At 38.5% G+C, this 18,315-nt stretch overlaps 3 protein-coding genes across 6 annotated transcripts in view; all 3 read right to left on the bottom strand.

Moving 5' to 3' along the window:
* The window catches only part of spata20 (spermatogenesis associated 20), a 43,576-nt gene extending 38,566 nt beyond the window's left edge, over nt 1–5,010 (bottom strand). The window contains exons 1-7 of the mRNA XM_068305908.1: nt 4,757–5,010; nt 2,219–2,347; nt 2,063–2,127; nt 1,812–1,966; nt 1,571–1,714; nt 398–599; nt 183–313 (exon numbers count right to left, since the gene is read on the bottom strand). Coding sequence (XP_068162009.1) covers nt 183–313; nt 398–599; nt 1,571–1,714; nt 1,812–1,966; nt 2,063–2,127; nt 2,219–2,347; nt 4,757–4,956 — 1,026 coding nt within the window. The 5' untranslated portion in view covers nt 4,957–5,010. The remainder of the gene's footprint in view (nt 1–182; nt 314–397; nt 600–1,570; nt 1,715–1,811; nt 1,967–2,062; nt 2,128–2,218; nt 2,348–4,756) is intronic.
* Nucleotides 5,011–5,131: 121 nt separating this feature from the next.
* On the bottom strand, nt 5,132–8,574 carry LOC137588717 (PI-PLC X domain-containing protein 1-like). 4 transcript variants are annotated; one of them, XM_068305950.1, is made up of 7 exons: nt 8,523–8,574; nt 8,253–8,354; nt 7,063–7,187; nt 6,830–6,961; nt 6,425–6,592; nt 6,150–6,336; nt 5,132–5,961 (listed from the first exon to the last, which is right to left on the bottom strand). In XM_068305950.1, the coding sequence occupies exons 2-7, from the start codon at nt 8,308–8,310 to the stop codon at nt 5,726–5,728; spliced, it is 906 nt and encodes a 301-aa protein (XP_068162051.1). In that variant the 5' UTR covers nt 8,311–8,354; nt 8,523–8,574; the 3' UTR covers nt 5,132–5,725. The 4 variants fall into 4 exon arrangements, with proteins under 4 accessions (XP_068162051.1, XP_068162049.1, XP_068162052.1 ...); XM_068305948.1 differs by having other exon boundaries at nt 8,253–8,370; nt 8,523–8,570; XM_068305951.1 differs by having other exon boundaries at nt 5,132–5,861; nt 8,253–8,370; nt 8,523–8,570.
* A 1,300-nt stretch (nt 8,575–9,874) lies between these two features.
* LOC137588790 (pepsin A-like) lies at nt 9,875–13,781 on the bottom strand. The gene is made up of 9 exons (XM_068306069.1): nt 13,628–13,781; nt 13,187–13,337; nt 12,986–13,103; nt 11,862–11,980; nt 11,577–11,773; nt 10,993–11,109; nt 10,496–10,637; nt 10,264–10,362; nt 9,875–10,170 (listed from the first exon to the last, which is right to left on the bottom strand). Exons 1-9 carry the CDS (start codon nt 13,681–13,683, stop codon nt 10,033–10,035), a joined length of 1,137 nt encoding a protein of 378 aa, XP_068162170.1. The 5' UTR covers nt 13,684–13,781; the 3' UTR covers nt 9,875–10,032.
* Between the last annotated feature and the right edge of the window lie 4,534 nt (nt 13,782–18,315).

Genomic DNA, 18,315 nt, shown 5'->3' with positions numbered 1-18,315 from the left:
AACGTATGTCTATGTGAACGTTTCTGGACTCAATATTTACTCTTCTTACCGTTTCTGATGTCTACAATCTTTTTTAATTGATTAAAATGTTTTTGATTTGATGTCAGAAAACTTTAACATAGCCTCCAGGAACTTTACGGTAGCAAACAATGAATATGCTTTGAACTCAGTCCTGTATGAACCTGGGCCACGTGGTCGTGGATGCCTCCCAGCGCCATCATACGGAGTGTGTGCAGGGCCATCTGAAGAGCCTCAGCTCCATCTGAGGTGGAGCGGTTCACACACCAGTAGGTCATGAGGAACATCAGGTTCACTGTGTGGGGAGGGAAGGATCAATAGAGGGACTAAGATAAAGAACACTCAGTCACATGTCCACTGTAGAGCCTAAGAAATTCACCTGGTGTGGGGAACTTGGGAGCGTCTCTAAAGCCACCATACTCTTCCTCATAGGAACTGATCAACTGCTGCAAACAGCGATTAGTGACGTCTGAGGCTCGTGGGGGGCTCGATCCAGGGTTGGCAGAGACAGCAGTGCCTTTCTTCAGAGCGTCCATGATCCGCTCTCCGCTGGACTCCAAAGCAAGACGATTATTTTGCCACTGCAGATCACATAAATTATGATTGTCTCGTGTAGGGATGACAAATTGCTCAAATAAAACACTGCCTGCACCAAAGTTATCAAAACTTTAGCAAATGGAAATCAGCTTCTAGACCAAGCAATTATTTGAACCGGAGCCACACTGAAGCATATAGATAAAATAAATACGCTTGGTTTATCTTAATTGACACCAATAGGTTATTATTTGTTAAGAAATCCCTGGACACTTTTGATGATCTGCATGAATATACAGTATATAATCAACTTCTTTGACTCTAAGCTGAAGTGATGTAAAAAATGAAAAAAACATGGAGCAGCCAATTTTAGTCAGGAAACTGTAAACCAGTTACTCAGATTGAACACTTGACCTCAATTCAATTCTTGCAATTGTTTTTTTGTACTAATTTAAACTGATTTCTACTGGTTAACGATGCTGGAATTTGTAAAGAAAACGGTTGATTTTTGTTTCGTTTTCTTTTTCTACCCTCCAACTGTGAAATTACAGGAAGATGGGAGTTACTGGTATCTGCAGCTGATCAATAAGCACAAATCATTTTTGCCAATACAATATCTAGTAAATACTTCACTGTAGCTTTAGCTAAAAAAGTAGACATTTTAAAAATAGTAAGTAGTAGTGTCCGTTTACATAATTTAATTTTTTATGTGTTTCAATGTGAGTTTGAAAGGTGGTTGTCTTTGGAACACATTTACCAAACTACCCATTCCAGCTTTGGCAAACTTTAAATGCATATGAAATAGTTGCGCTCTTTCATGTATATTATATTTGCCGTTTTCATTAAAAAAAATTGATTTGGAGGCCTCAGACAGATGGTGAACTTCACATTCAAGCTTTAGCAAACGTCACATATGAAGTTTCCAGCCTACAAATGCTAATCTACAGCATGAGAGTAGTAATGGATAAAAGATTAGAACAAATGAAATCCTGTTCGAGCTAAAACTGATGACTGATACCTGATCCATGATTCTGGTGAGAACTGTTTTGAACCCAGGTCTTCTTCCTTGGTCTCTGGGAGGGAAGTACGTTCCTCCAATGAATGGTCGAAGGTCAGGGGTCAACCACACACTCATAGGCCAACCTCCACCTCCGCTTGTTGCCTGTTACCAATATTTATTCATGAAGGCAAATTAGCATAGGAGAAAAACTATCAGAGGCTGGTGTGAAGGGTCTAAAAATAATAAAGAGAACACCCACCTGTACAAAGGTCATGTAGACCTTATCCACGTCAGGTCTCTCTTCTCTGTCCAGCTTAATGCAGACAAAGTTCTCACTTAAGATTTTCCCAATTTCGTCATCTTCAAAAGACTCTCTCTCCATGACGTGGCACCAATGACACGTTGAGTATCCCACTGAGAGTCAGAGAAAAACAAAATGTTTCAGTCCAAGCAAATGAGAATGCCTCAATGAAATCCCTGTTACCACCAGGTGAAGGGGAAACTTCACACCTGATAAAAAGATTGGTTTGTCTTCTTTCTTTGCTTTGTCAAAAGCCTGTTGTCCCCATGGATACCTGAAAGCAATATTAAATTAACATAACATTACACTAGTTTGCACGTGACGTTCTATGAGCTTTCAGAATTCTGTAGGGTAAAAACACTCACCAGTCAACAGGGTTATGTGCATGTTGTAGAAGGTAGGGAGATCTCTCATTGGCTAATCTGTTGGTGTGTCTATGAGGGGGGGCTGAAGGTCCGTCACCCCCCGATGCCATGCTCATAAAGGCAGATGGACTAGGCAAACAAATATATTTATAATTTTAGTCACTGATTGCTGGAAACATTTTAAAATTAAGAAGTCTTCAAAAGTCATTTTTCGTTTTCTTGGTCCTTTAAAACCATACATGGATTGTTCTTGTGTTAATTTTGTGTGTCTTTCCTCATTCATTCATTTTACTAATGGAGTATTGATTCCCTGTGTTAAGCTTCATTACTATTGAACACATCAGTTAATTGTAGAAATACTGTTGCTGTGCAACCAATCAGATGCTGAAAAAGGTTGTGATACCAAAAGGACAACTAACACCATCATCTCACAGACCAAGGCTTTCATATAAATACAGTACATCGCGTCTTGCAACAAGCTAAAACACAGTGGTAACAATGGCCAGTTTATTTTGTTTTGAATGAAAACATTTTCAGCCCCCATTGTTCATATATTAGTTTTATTGGCAGCCTGTTTGCACACAAAAACCAAGTTCTATAAAACAATACAATGGTCATTAAAAGTGTTTTCAACAACACAAAATGCTTCACTTCTGACCACTGCAGTCTCTAAATGATTCAATTGCTTAATGACAGGTTTTTCTCGTATTTTGTGGACAATTCCGTCGCTATGACCTGCTTTAACATGATGCATGTCCAGACACTAGCTTCTGTCATATTCCCTGAGGCCCATTCTACAGGGACAAAAGCTTCCAGGACTGGAATATTCTGTGGTTTATGCACTGCGACCTGCTTTGTCAACTCCCACCAGGGAATTTTAATTGGATTTAAGTCAAGTGACTCAGATGCAATCATAGAATAATAAAGAAATATTTAATTGATGGAATGAACGCAATTCCAAATCATTTACATCTTATCTAGATGATTTTGAGCTGCTAGATCTGACTTATCATTGCTTGTACTTTTCTTTTCAGACAGCAGTGGTGAACATCATGAAGCCCTTATGTTTGGACTCTACTGAAATGTCAATGAAGGTTGGCACAGTGTTTTAACTGCATGTGATTTGCAAAGGTGTGGCTAATGATGGATTTTATTCAGCAGGTAATAAGCTTTGATAAAGTTCAGGAAAGCAACTTTTTTTGTTGAATGAGGGGAAAAAATGTGAATTGCATAACCTAAAGTGTTCATGTGTGCTTTGGTTCTTGCAGATGGTTAAACAACGTGTGGGGGTTGAATTATTTTGTTTCCAATTATTTTGGTTTTCCATGTTTTTACTGGAATAATTTACTGGAATGTTGTCATTAACAGAATTTGAGCATCTGTTTTTGTTTTTTTTAAAGAAAGGTCACTGTAAAAATGTTTAGACTTGGTGCTTTCATTCTCAAAAAATAAAACGCCCTCACATTCCCCCAGAATATAAATTTCACATCCGTTTTAAAACAATGTGATTCCTGACAGATGACTCTGTGTTTGCATTCCGTTCAGATAAAATACGTGAAATTTCATTCGTTAATCATTAATCAAAATAAATATAAAACTGTTATGAAAAAAATTATGTAAGCAAATATGAGAACGTTTGTGCAACGTGAAACGTAATCCACTGACATGATTCGAGGTGAGCTCTCTTGTTTTACCTCCTTGATAAGTATTCACTGAGGGTGAATATAAATGACGTATTGTCCGTAAATTGACAGGAACACGAATAGTTTTCATTTGCCACGGCTAACAACAACAATGATCGCCGTGGAATCGCCTTCTGCCTTTCTTGTGCGTGTTCATCTGTGATTCATGGAATTACCTCAAGCATGGCGGCGGGTCAAACGCCCCTTGAACGTTACGTCACGCTGAAACTATGTATAAATCATAAAGACGCAGCTGACGGAGCTGACGCGGCGCGCCGTAGGCTGTCAGCCATTGGTCCGCCATGCCGGATTCTACTTGAATATTCATTGATTTCATGATTTACTTACGATACAATTTCCATGCCTCTAGAAAAACAAAAACAACAACAGTTTACAACATTTTAGACCAAACAGTGAAATTCGGCCACAACAGCTAACTGCAGGGACACGTGACTTTTTGTTTACTGATAAGATTTATCACATCCGCATCCGGTGGTTACCAAACAGTGAGTTAGCAAACCGGGGATCTTTTTTAAAATCAGACTTTCTCTTTACATGCCGGCTTTAAACCCAAGCCGAATTGAAACATGGGTAATTAAAACTTTACTGATGTCTTTTATCTCACAGCATGTGAATTAGTAATAGTTTATATCGGATAGATGTTTATTTAGTGGTATTCTTTCATTGAGTTTCGCCTAACCTCTGAATTCATGGGACATGAGCTACTGGCGAGGACTCATTCCAGCGCTTAGCGTGCAGCGAGAGTTAGCTTAGCCTGTTAACTGAAACTTGTCACTGCAGTACACGGCTAGCTTTAGCTTTAGCAGCTGCAACCTGCCAGCCGTGTTGACGTTACCTGAGGTCGTGGGCCTGGTGTGGACGTTGTACGAGCGTTGATTTGACGCTCGGTGGGTGGAGAATTCGTCTAAAGCGCCTCCTTTGATCCCTGAAGTTCTGATGTGGACTGTCCGGTCTGAAAAACGCTGCAGGTAGTCGGGTTGTAGGCTCCAGGCGGTTGTATCTAGACGTGGACTGACGCAATGCAAGTCTTAGCATCCTAATCTGGGAAGTGTCACTGACTTATTGCAGCGTGCTAACATTAGCCACCTGGTTGGCCAGCCAAAAACTGTCATGACGTGAACATTTTACTGTAATACCAGAAATCAACACATGATGGCGCACCAGCGGGACAGAAAAGAGAGTTTGCAGTAATACATCACGATTGGTTTATTAGAAGCTTTTAAAAAATCTTAAAAACAAACATGGAAAACAGAGATTCGTGCTGATATTAACAAATAATAATAATGTGACTTAAAAATGACGAGAAGATTAAAAAAAAAAGATCAAGCAGCAGAAGCTAGTGAAATGATTATGGTTCTGTCATAAGCAAACCCACTCAAGCTAAACTACAATTATTTATAAAATGCAATGAAATACATCTGTTATATGCTTAATCAAAACAGGGAACACAATCATTGATTCGACCATCAAAGTGATTGGAACTCCATGTGCAGAAGACATGCTAAAATCTCATTCATAATTTTTCTTCACCTCAAATAAAACATGAAATAGTCTGAATATTGGAACCATTGCTGGAGATTGTGCGATCACATGTATTTTTTGGTGAAAACATTTCTGGACAGTGTGAAGGAAACTTTAAAGGTACAATTCCTGGGGACACCTGACACGGTGATTGAAAAGAAGGACACCTACCACTTTCAAATTTTGCAAAGTGGATTTTTTTTTTGGAAAGGGAAAAACTAATCAGCAAATGACTGTTTATTAAAAAAGGGAGTCTGAACCGTGTTTCCATCAGATGGTGCTTTTATGCTTGCTTTGTTATATTTAGCTGGACGACAGTTGCGACAAACTGGTCACGAGTCGCCATGTCTGATGCGATAATGTTCATTGGTGTTTTGCTAGCTTGCTCTTTCATCCACTGCAGCAGTCGTGGGAGACTTCTGTGTATGACATTGGGAAAATTGTCACAAAGACGAAGGATGTATTTAAGTATTCCAATGTTTTCTGGTAGAGTCAAGTTCAAGCCACAAACAAAGAAACCTGCAGATTGTTAGAGATAAAGTAAAGATCATTATTTCACTGGATAAAACATATTTAGAATGTCTGCTCTAGAATTATCATGGAGTAGATCACACATGTTCTTGTTTCATCACTAAATATGACAATAAATTAACCAAAATAGAAATCAAACGTCAACCAATCAACTGTTTAGGAACAGAGGAACTCACCTTTAAAAGGCTTTGGTGTTTTTTCCAATTCCTGACAAAGTTTTGTTTCCACATTTATTGGGTTCATAGTGTTGCCATAGTAATACTTTATTTTCCCCCACAGCTCAGGATAATGATTGAACCGATAATCATATGAAACTATGACGTTTTTCTTTTTTTCCCAGCAATACTTCAACGTCGGGGTGCCCTACATGCAATAAAACATGTTACAGGTTAATGCATGCAATTCTTATTGTACACTGTACTTGATCAAAAGTCGTCACACATTTACTTACTTTTCTAGGGACAAGTTTGGATCCAAACAATGACTTGATGGAGGACATTAGATGGGTGTGGAGCTGCAGTTCATTTTTTTTATCAAACCCTTTGAAGTGTGACAAAGCCAGGATGAGGATCTCTTTGGGATGCCCCTCTGCCCAGTCATTGATGGTGCTGAGAACAGTCTGATCACAGTAACAGTTGTTCTGAGTTGTCCATGTTAAATAAGGATAAGTTTACCTCTGTCTCTGAGTGATCATGTGTGCACATAATAAGAATTTAAGGTATGGTCAAATGTAGACCAATTAATTTCTCCCATTTGATTTGACATGTTGTAAATGTGCATGATCTGAGCTCCATAATTTTTTACCAATAGTTAATGAAAAGAAGCATTGCTTTATATGTGACAATCCCATCTTCACCTTCACGTCCGTCCTAGTGTACAGCCCGTGATGAAAGTAAAGCCTTGTGGGGTCTGTGTCATTTGGTTTGCGAGCAATCCTCAGATCAAAGTAGCGTACCCCCGAATCCAGCTGCTTGGTGATGTTCTCCTCCTGCACCACAGGCCAGTAGACCGTCAATCAAACACCCCCTTCCCCATCTTACTTGTGTTTAAGTACATTCTATAGTCAATGAGGTTCTAAACACCACTTACCTGTGTGATTGCCCATTTGAGCACAATTTTACGTGCACAGTAGATCCTGCTGAATTTCTTTAGTCTATCAGGCTCTAGTATCGATGAGTTGATGTCCAAGTCGTAACTCATGGAGTCATGGCTGCCTAGGGTCGACCAAACAGACACACATTAACAAGTCAAAGCCATTTTAGCTATCTGTCCATTTATCAATGTGCAATTAACCTCATAATAATACATATTTGATATGCTATTTAATTTTTAACATTCTAAATGTCTTCTGGGACCCGTTTGCACCACCAGAGTTCATGGGCCACAGCCCAACACTTAAAAAAAACTTCTGTTGTAGGTGATAGTTTTTTGACATCTAAAATCAAATGTCTTCCAACGAGGCACAAAAGGTCACCCACACATCTGTGGTGTCTGGAGAATTATACTGGTAACCGTGGTTGGTGTCTGACTTTTCTCTAACCACATCATGTCAAATTACACTACTTGTCTTTATGACTAAATCCAGTTTTTTTAAGTCAATGATCATTTGAACTTTTGATGACATGTTGATCAGGTCAAAACACAGATTTTCCAGCTCTGGTCAATGGCTAAAACAAATGTAAAGATAATCCTATCCACCTTAGAGTATTTTGTGCTTATGGCTACTTAGCATGTTAGCATTTCAAAATCAGTAAGATGATAAATCTTTTATTGGTAAGCTATTGTTATGACACACCACAGCCCTTCTACATGCACCCTGTGCACACCCTATTAAATTCATTGTACCAAAATTGGCTGAAAGTCACTCCAAACGGGTTGCTAAGGAGATGTCAATGAATGGGAGCAATAGAGCCAAATAGTTCAAATAATTATTTCACCTAATCCTAGAAAAAAAAGAACATTGTGAAAATAAACAGAAACTGTTTCTCTCCATAAAAAAACACACAGACACCCATTCATTTCTGGATGACTTAGCAGGAACCTTCTACTCAACCAACAAATTCTGAGTGCGACAAAATTGTTAGCATGCAGCTCAAAGAAGAGCTGTGCCTCCGAAGAATGACTAACTGTGATTTATAACTCAACAACATTTATTTACAGGCTAAATAAATGCACTGAATATTGGACGTAAATAGATGAGAAACAAACACTCAAGGTGCTGCTTATTGAATCGATGCAGTTTCATTGTAAGAAGCTACTATATGACTTCAGCTTCATACCTGGTATGCTCAGATGAAAAAGAGGAATGCTGTGAAGCTCGGAGGGTAATTGAGACATCCATTCTTTGTATCCTGTGGCTTCTCTTTTCCTTCTGCCTTTCCCTGCAAACATTGTCATCTCAAATTGTACAATAAACAACAAAGTCAAGCTCAATAAAGTCAAAGCTCAAAGTCATACCAACACAGTAGCTACTGAACATATGTTTAATTAAAAAAATCATAGATGAATGTGAAAAGCTTAGATTAATACAGTTTATCCTGCCCACTTACCTGCTGATTACCAGAGTTGGCCGTTCACAAGTGCTCAAAGGACTGACACTGTCAGTAAGAAAGGATGAACAATTATGCGGTCAAACAGGTTTTTGTCACCAGGAAGAGCATTTTATGACTTCCTCATGCCATCAATATTACTACATTAAATATACAACAGTAAGGAAAACAAAAAATCATTGTGCTTTTAACTGTCAGTCAGGCTTTACTGGTGAACCGTTTAGTCCCCGAACAGGTCTTGGTTAACTGACATTTTAGTGGCAAGTAAGTCCAGTATGGAACTCCTTCTCCCAGTTTAAAACATCCACCCCAGCAACCACCTGACCCCCCCTCCCCTCCCGCCCAACAATGCTGCAGAACAGAAGTATACACCGTCTGTGACAAGTGTGTTAGTTCTCACACTCCCACAAATACTGTAGTGGATTCTTTATTATTTACTCAGTCTTTATTATTTACTCATCAATTCATACATGTATTTTGTAAACAGCAAAAATGGATGACAACAAAGTTAAGGTGAAACTATGTTATATAGCTAAAAAATAATTTGGATTTAAATTGAAATCTAAACATTCAGAATATAATACTAAAACCTGCAGGACTAGATTAATTTCTAATGATGATTAGAGTTTAATACAAAATAAATAGTTGCACAGGGTGTGTGACAATCTGAACTGGTGAATATTCATCATGTGCACTTGATTGTGTGTGTGCATGCGCGTGCATGCGCGTGCATGCGCGCGCACGTACGTTTGTGTATGCGTTTGTGTGAGTAGAAACTGAACAATCATTCTCAAACTAATAAAAATAATAAAATATGTTTTACTTTTACTTTCCACTTTTTATCGCACAATTTGCAAAGCGATGGAGTGCTCAGGGGAAAAAAAATTTAAACTACTGAACTTGAAGTTTGGTGTCTCATTTAACATATTTTCAAAAGTGAATGAATAAAAATACCCTTTGTCAAATATTGCTTTTCTTAAATAACTATTGTACTAATGATGATACTTAATGTGATTACTGATTCTAGAGTCCAGCCAGATCTGACTGTATTCCTGATATTACATATTTGGTATGTTAACACGTTCACAAAGTGTTTTAGGATTAACTATTAACCAATGATTGATAATTTCCTTACAATAGATTCAATTTATGCATGGAAATCTACAAATTATGGCCTTTGGTTTGAAGATTCTGCATTATAGATATAGCAATATGCTAAACTTTTAATATATAAAAATACTTTCTCAACTCAATGTTTGTTTTTCATTGAGATGTCATCTTAAAGAAAAATGTTTTTGTAGTTTAAGGTTGAGCATCTTGTGTATCTGATAGAAATTCATAAAACTCTCAAATTGATTCAATAGCTTTTATTGGATTTAATTTGCAGGAAAAGGACATGATTGGATTCTCAAGCATCATCCGTCATCCATCATAGACAAAATGAAATTCTAATATTTACTAACATATATTATAATTGCAAATGTTCTCGCAAAAGGTTGCCTCAGGTTTATTATCTAGCCTTGGCCAGGCCCACCATGTTCTGTCCCCTGTTGAAGATGGAATAGTACTGCCTGATGAAGACGTCACCCAGGATCCACAGGCTGCCACCTCCGCTGCTGAAGCCGGTACGGCAGCCATAGTAGCTAGACTGTAGTAGGGATTTAGGAGAAGATTTTCAGATTAAGGAAGCTCATGTTTGGATGACATAATACAAGATGAAGTAGTGAAGGTAAAAACATACCTGACGGACGTAAGCAGAAGCTGGGATTGTGAACTCCTGTCCGTGGATGTGGAAGGTCACAGCAGGCATGCTGGAAATCTGGCTGCAGGAGACAACGGCCTGAAAGCAGAGGAACGAAAGATATATAAAGAATTCTGTTCAACCCCTCCATTTTCAACTCAGAGTAGCCTTTGGTTCAACATTAAACTACCATAAATTATTTTTTTTTAAACAGACTATGTTTGGTACTCACGTCTCCATTCTGGACACTAGCTCCAATGCCACCATTGATGCCGTTGATGCTTCCTTGAGGTCCAACGATGAGAGAGGTGCCGGTGTCCACAATAGCCTGGCACCCACCATTGCAAGCCACAACTTGACCATTCACAGTCACACTGAAAGGGATGCACAGTACAGCATGCATGAGACATAAATCGCACTTTTGCATCTGCTATCATTCTGGCTTCGGTACATTTCACAGGAGAGGCACCGTTTCCCACAAATTACCCTGAACGTGGCAGGTTTAACAAGAGTTTGTATTTCTTCAGTAACCAACATAGTCTCACATGATAGCGTAATAGCATTAACTACTATTGTTATGGTGTATGGTGTTTTAAGTAGTTGCTGCATCAATGTATTTGTTAACTTTATGTTCTACTCTATTGCCAGTTTGTTGAAATGTTTCCTCAGGTGTTCCATCCCCTTAAGGGTTTGAGGTCCTGCCACCATAATATGTTTGTGTGTCTTTACCTGTCCACTGTGATCTGCCAGTACAACTCATTGGAGAGGGGAATCCAGGTGATGGAACCAGTGTAGTGGTTGGTGTCAATGCCACCAAAGGTCACCACACTGCCTTGCTCAGCATTACTGCAGAAGTAAGCAAGAACGGAGTCATTAGCATAACAAAATGCTGCAGATTATTTATTTCTTCATATACAGTGGGCCCTCGCGCATTTGTGCATTAACACTCACAACTCCACCTCATAGCGGATTTTTGGTAGGCAGTCACGTGATACCGTACATACATACTATTGGCTGACAACATCCTGAAGTGCGCTCCGTTCCGTCAGTGTCAGACTTTCGTGAGACACAAAAGTGCTTTAAACAGTTGATGTGTGGGAAAAGGTAATACAGACAGAGGGTGGTTTAATATCAGTATGGGGAGGGTTCATAAACGTTTAAATTACCAAAAATAGTAAGATAAATAGACTGCGATCTCGATCGCGGATTCCTTAATCGCGTGTGGTTCCTGGAACTTATTAAACGCAAAGAACAAGGGCACGCTGTTGTTCTTTTTGGTAGGCATAATATAACAAGGCTTTTATTATCATTACCTGCTCAGGTACACAGAGAAGAGATCCTCATTGACCAGGCCCTCCTTCATCATGTTGTCAAAGACAGGTGTAGCTCCAGAAGCAGACAGGCGAGGGTATGCCAGGCCCAGAATACCATCAGCACGCATGTACTTCATGAAGGTAGCCTCAGTTACGCTCAGGCCGAAGATTTGGTTTTTCACAGCAAGTCCACCCACCTGTTGGACAAACAGAGGTGTGGCTGAGTAATAATAATACATGAACACCGTCCAGTTCAAAACAGTACCATATGCTTATATGTCCCACCGTCACAGTGTCATAGCCGAGGAATCCAGTCATGCTACCAGTGCCGTACTGGATGCTGAGAGAACGGCCACTGTGCTTGTAGGTGGTGCTGGAGCCTGGGTTGTATCTGTCATGGTTGTCTGGGAAAATCAATCAAACAACCATTCATCAAACTTTTATTTGTATAGCCCTTAATCACATCAGCAGGCAGGACTCAGACTCTGAAGGGGGGCCGTGCGCCTTGATCGGTTGGGTGGTAAAGAAATACAATGGGTGTAGAGACAGGGCAAGGAAAAGAGAGAGATCGAGAGAACGTGGCAGATAGGCCAGATGGCGTTTGCACTAAAAGTATAAAGTTGAACTCTAGTTGCTGAAGTGGAAGTGGGATTTAAAGGCTTTTGGATTTCCTGTCTTCTATACTTGTTCCCCATCTGTCGAGCAGGAGCACATTGACAGCAACAGTGTCTTGCAAGCATGTGTAGAATCAATGTATTATTATCAAGAAAACAAAGAGAAATAAAAGAAGCCCCTAAAGTAAGTAGTGTAACTCCCTTCAACAAGAGAGACAAAGAAAAATACCCTCAGCAGTCTAGGTCTATAGCAGCTCCTCTAACGGAATCTGTATTGTTCCTAAATGTGAGATTAACATAACCTATTAACATAAAATAAAATTTGCTGACTTGAGTTAATTATATAGGGTTTTTTTTACAAGTAGAGGTAAACAGAAATGGGAAACAATGCAACTGGAATTTTTTTTAAAAAGTGAAAGCAAAGTACAGAAAGGGATCCCACAGCCTCCAACAAAGGTTTTTTGCATCCGTCAGTCCAAATTTTGCAAACTCGGTGATTGTATTCCCTCACAGAGGACTATCTTGCGCCATCCAACAGATCATTTCTCCTTACCCAGTGGTTTATCTTATTAACACTAATATCTTGGTGGGCAGCTGACATGGACCACCCTGTACGTATCACATGTGTTTCTGTGTTTCTGTAAATGGTAGTTAAAGTGGACCGGAAAACACCAACATTTTACAACTTAGCGATGCAAATTGGGATAACTTTGAAATCGATCTCTAAACCCGAGTTTTACTATCTAAGATCTATTTAGAGAGTGGAGATTTACATGTATTAATAGGTTTACATACAGCAAGCTGGACTTCCACAGTAGACGGAGGGCACCCAGAGATTGGATGAGCCGGTGTCAAAGATGACCTTGAAGGACTGAGGAGGAGTTCCAATGGAGATGACTCCATAGTAGGCCAACTGGAGATGAAAAAGAGACAATCACGACCAAAATTAATAGTTTTTCAATGTGCCATTCATCAGTCTCCAAAGTTGCTACTCACGTCAGCATCGTTGGTCATTGGCTGCTCGCCCACAGCAAAACTGGCATCAAACTTGGCCATGGGGTTGTATGGGAACTTGAGCCTTATCTCCTCCCACAGACCCTGCTCCTCCAGGAGCTCCCTGGCTGTCTTACCCTTCTCCAGATGGATCCTAGGATTCACAAAAGGAGCAACTTTTTTCCCTTCAGCCTCATTTTGTCCTGTAAATCACTTTTTCCGTATATGTAGTTCATCTTAAACTGCTCAATGCTTGTAAAATTTAGATTTACTCATGAGGGCACAATATACCTGTAGACAGATATTTTAAAGATGGTATGTCTGCAGTTGTTTCTCGGTCCAATTAGCTGAAGTTACACCTTATGTATGTTTAATTTTGAGCGTTGAAAAAATAAAAAATAAAGCCAGTAGAAGTTAATGTAGGTAATGTGAGAAATTACTTACTGGAAGTGACACTCAGACAGCGCCACCATGGCGCACAAAACAAAAACCAACTTCATTGTCTCTGTTGAACCGTCAACTGTGGGAAGAAATCAATTCAGTCTGGCAGAATCAAACTTTCTCAATTTTGGTCATTGACATTACAGAAAAAATCGTAATGGCTATGTGAGAAATATGTTCTTCTAATGGTTCTGTTGTATACTCACCTGTAGAGTCCAAAACCTGAGTGCCTACAGACAGTCAGGGATCCCCTTTTATACAGGTGGGCAGAGATTTCACCGTTACATAAAGATAAGTAATGCACACACATTCAAGCGATAAGATAAGTAATGGACCAAGTAATCACTGACCTTATAACAATGTCAATTGTATTATTGAAAGAAGGGAAGCACATTTTTGAAAAAAAAGTTTGCATAACTGCAGAGTGGAGTTCTGTTTGTGTCCCTGTTGAATGGTTGACCAATAATAGCATTCATAAAGGTTCTTCTAGCAAAGTCAAAAGGTGACATGAATATTTTTTAATAAAAATTGATGGTCCACTATAAATAAATCTGCCAATTTATGCATTTTTCCTCCTTAAATGTTTCCTTTTACAGCTATATTTATCTCATATACACTGTGAAACACACTAGTGCTTTATTATCAAACATTAGTGATTTAGTTTTTGGGAATTTGCCATATTATACGTGATAGTGTTATGATAAAAGAAAATTAGGTCTGAAATTAGGTCTGCACATTTATAAGTATTGGCTATTGGCTATTATCTTTGTCATCAAAAAACAAAAATGATGCCAATAAACTGAGCTGACAATGCAATTTACTTTCATTGACTTAAAATAGTTACTCCCAGTGGAAGTAACATACTTTTGCAGTATGAAGTGAAGAATCCATGTGGAACAAATGTCTGTATCAGATTTTGAATTGTATGTCTACATTATCATGAATGTATAAAAAAATCTATCTGCAATCAACAAAGGGAAAATTAATTAATTTGCTCAACCTACTGTACATTCCAGCTGTCTGTGGGTAGGAGGAGGGGAACACTGTTGATGACACACCAGTTCATTGTAGGGCATAACATTCACTACGTTTTATGTTGTTTGGAGGTCGGTACAAGCCCGAGTACTTGAAGAGAACCCACATAGACATCAGGAGAACATGTCAAAGTCCACACAGAAAGGCCTCGGGTGGGATTGAACCCAAGACCTCCTCCTGTGAGACAAACAACGGTACCCATGGCCTGGTCTTGCCATTGACCAGGAGCATCAGAGGCATTCCACCCAGTTGTCCATGACACTCCTGACTGCTGCCAGTTTATCACTAATAAATCATGCTTGTCAAATCTAAACATTGGCATTATTGTACAAAACATTCCCATGATCATCACAGCATGGAAAGTTTAATGCTCTAGTCTAAACCATCATTGTCGATGAATTACCCCATAAAATCCATTTTAATAATCATTTGAAAAATTTGAACTGGTTTACATTTGTGGCACATGCATTTTACAGTATGATATTTTTTTCACATTTTGGAACGATTTGAGAAAAGTCATTAACATTTAGGCTGCTACTGCTGTTAACTGTCAAACATGACTTGAACAATGTTAAGACCTATTGAATGTTAATACATCTTAATTCATTATCTTGGATCCTTTTGTGCCCTCAGGTGAGTGTTAGCACAGGGTTTAAGTTATCTTATCAGCAGGTCATGAAGACCTGACAATCAACATCATTATTAACTGGAAAAAAAATTAAACTGAAACTGAGTACAGGTATGCCTTTGACATTTCTATACATTTTCCATGTGCATTAAAGTCAAACATATCACACATTAAAATGTGTTTTAATCTTAAATGGACTCCTAATCAGTCACCTTTGCATGTGCCTTAGTGATTAAGGTGTTTGCTGCTAATATCATGTGTTTACTCTTAAATCAAGGTCTTTTCCTTTAGATATCAACTAAAAAAAAGATGGAATGTGCACCACTGTGCTATCTGAAGTAAACATATTAAAAATAACAAACATCATTGGGACTATATGAAGGATTTTCTGTTCTAAATTAAATGTGAAGAAATGAAATTAACAGCAATTTTCTGACAATATTGTCAGTTGTCAGCTTTAGGCATTTATTTAGTAAAAGCATCCACAGGGTCCTGGTAAAAACATTAACATTACATAACTGCTTTTACAAACGGCCGGCACGCTCAGGAACGTTTCAAGCAAAAGGACGTAAGTCTCTAATATCAGATTACAGTAGAGCCAAAGCAATTTTTCATAAGAAAAATTAATTAGCTGGTTTTTCCATGAATTGAACATAACATTTGGCATTTTGTGTGATCAGATTATGCATCTTTATGAAAACAATTAACAATAGTTAAGATTAAAAATATGCATTAAATATTTTTCAGTGACAAGAAATGATGTAAACCACTAAAGCATTTTTCTGTCACCCATTCAGCATATGCTTAAGCATTTGTTGGCAAACTTAATTCATTTACAGCTCAACAAGCAGTGAAAAACAATTAAATATCAGCCATGATGTCACATGGACTCGTGTATTTTTATGTTAAAAATAAACAAAACAAAAAAAAGCTGAAGTATTGATGCTTTTCTTTTCACATCAAATGTTTTTAGGGTTTGGTAGTTATTCTAGGTATGTACTAAAGCAGTTCATCTAACGTGACATTCCCAGCCTTACACCCTGAGTCGGCTGGGATAGGCTCCAGCCCCCTGTGACCCGCGACAGTGGATAAAGCAGTGATTACAAAATGGATGGATGGATTGATGGATGGATGGATGCATGGATGGATGGATGGATGAATGGGTGGATGGATAGATGGATGGATGGATGGATGCATGCATGGATGGATGGATGGATGGATTCTATTTTGACCCTTGACTGGCAAAACCACTTTTCTGCCTTGCCAGTCAAGGGTCTGCTGTAGCCAATCATAGCTGGGCAAGAGGCATTTTTTTCTCCACTTTTAGTCAAATTTATTGAAATGTTTTCTGCTGTTAAGTATGCAGTTTTAATGACTCAAGCATTTTAATAAATAAGAGACCTATTAAGTTGATTGCTTCTTCTTTTGTCTTTTTTTGTATTTAGTTCTACTTGTTCAGTGCATAAATGCAAAAAAAGCACTTGTGCAACTTTGGCGTCGACCAAAACTCAGATTTTATTGTTATTCATTTTAGTTTCTATTATATTTATGTGTTGTCATTTTATTTGTGTCATCTTGGAACCAAAAAGACCTCACTGAAAGCCATCATCTGATGTATAAAACAAAACCAGGGAAGTTAGAATGTTTGTAAATTGTAAATAAAAACAGAATATAGTGATTTGCAGATCCCTTTGAACCTATATTCAATTGGATATACACAGCAAAGACAAGATACGTAATGTTTGAACTGATATACTTTATTATTATTTGAAAATAATATCTCATTTAGAATTTGATGACTGCAACATGTTTCAAAAAAGATGACACAAGTGGCAAAAAAGACTGAGAAAGATGAGTAATGCTCATCAAACACTTATTTGGAACATCCCAAAGATGAACAGGCAACTTGGGAACATGTGGTGCCATTATTGGACATAAAGGTAGCTTCCCTGAAATGCTGAGTCATTCACAAATAAGGATGGGGCAAGGGCCACCACTTGGAGAACAAACGCATAAGTAAATTGTCAATAAGTTTAAGACCTTTTTTTTAAATTTACAATTTCCACAATGTGCCAACTTCACTGGTTATGGGTTTTGTACATACTGTATATTCAGATAAATACTTCAAACCCATGTAATGACTGCATCTATGCTAAAGTCATTAATTTTCCATTTTTCTTTTTCCCAAAAAAATTAATTCCTCAAGGGGATGACTAATGTTCTTTCTTCTTCTTTTTATTCTTCATATATTTCTACAAGTCTTACTGTCTTATTAATTCACATAAACTTAAAGAATACACACTGGACACATATTGTTTATATTTCTAGCAGATGCATTAAAGTTAATTTTATTGGGAGAAACTTATTTTAAACTTATTTCATTTTAAAGAAAAGAAAGTTCTTACAGGTTGTTAATACAGTACAGGAGTGATGTTGTGATCTGTAGTGAGAGCAGGGAACAGGTGGAGGAGAAGCTAGAGAAGTGGAGGTTTGTCCAGGAAAGGAGAGGAATGAAGGTTAGCCGCCATAAGACAGAGTACATGTATGTGAATGAGAGGGACCCAAGTGGAAGAGTGAGGTTACAGGGAGAAGAGATCAAGAAGGTGGAGGATTTTAAGTATTTAGGGTCAACAGTCCAGAGCAATTGAGAGTGTGGAAAGGAGGCGAAGAAGCATGTACAGGCAGGATGGAACGGGTGGAGGAAAGTGTCAGGTGTGATGTGTGATAGAAGAGTTTCAGCTAAAATGAATAGAAAAGGTGTACAAAACTGTGGTGAGACCAGCGATGTTGTTTGGTCTAGAGACAGTGTCACTGAGGAAAAGACAGGAGACAGAGCTGGAGGTAGCAGAGATGAAGATGCTGAGGTTCTCTCTGGGAGTGACCAGGATGGATAGGATCAGGAATGAGTACATCAGAGGGACAGCACATGTTAGAGGTTCTGGAGATAAAGTCAGAGAGGCCAGACTGAGATGGTGTGGACATGTCCAGAGGAGAGATAGTGAATATATTGGTAGAAGGATGCTGAGTT

The sequence above is a fragment of the Antennarius striatus genome, chromosome 21 (assembly GCF_040054535.1).
Source record: "Antennarius striatus isolate MH-2024 chromosome 21, ASM4005453v1, whole genome shotgun sequence".
Classification (NCBI taxonomy): domain Eukaryota; kingdom Metazoa; phylum Chordata; class Actinopteri; order Lophiiformes; family Antennariidae; genus Antennarius; species Antennarius striatus.
This window is presented reverse-complemented; position numbering and strand designations above follow the sequence as displayed.

Bases quoted from the DNA above. Each gene is read 5' to 3' on its own strand.
- LOC137588717 (XM_068305948.1), bottom strand. From the start codon at position 8,370: ATGACAATGTTTGCAGGGAAAGGCAGAAGGAAAAGAGAAGCCACAGGA. The intron at 6,962-7,062 runs GTAAGTGGTGTT...CCTGTGGTGCAG, and splicing joins TCAAATGGGCAATCACACAG to GAGGAGAACATCACCAAGCA. The intron at 6,593-6,829 runs GTGAAGATGGGA...TACTGTGATCAG, and splicing joins ACACTAGGACGGACGTGAAG to ACTGTTCTCAGCACCATCAA.
- LOC137588790 (XM_068306069.1), bottom strand. From the start codon at position 13,683: ATGAAGTTGGTTTTTGTTTTGTGCGCCATGGTGGCGCTGTCTGAGTGT. The intron at 11,774-11,861 runs GTGGGACATATA...TTTGTCCAACAG, and splicing joins TCGGCTATGACACTGTGACG to GTGGGTGGACTTGCTGTGAA. The intron at 10,363-10,495 runs GTGAGTACCAAA...CTCTGCTTTCAG, and splicing joins CTAGTGTCCAGAATGGAGAC to GCCGTTGTCTCCTGCAGCCA.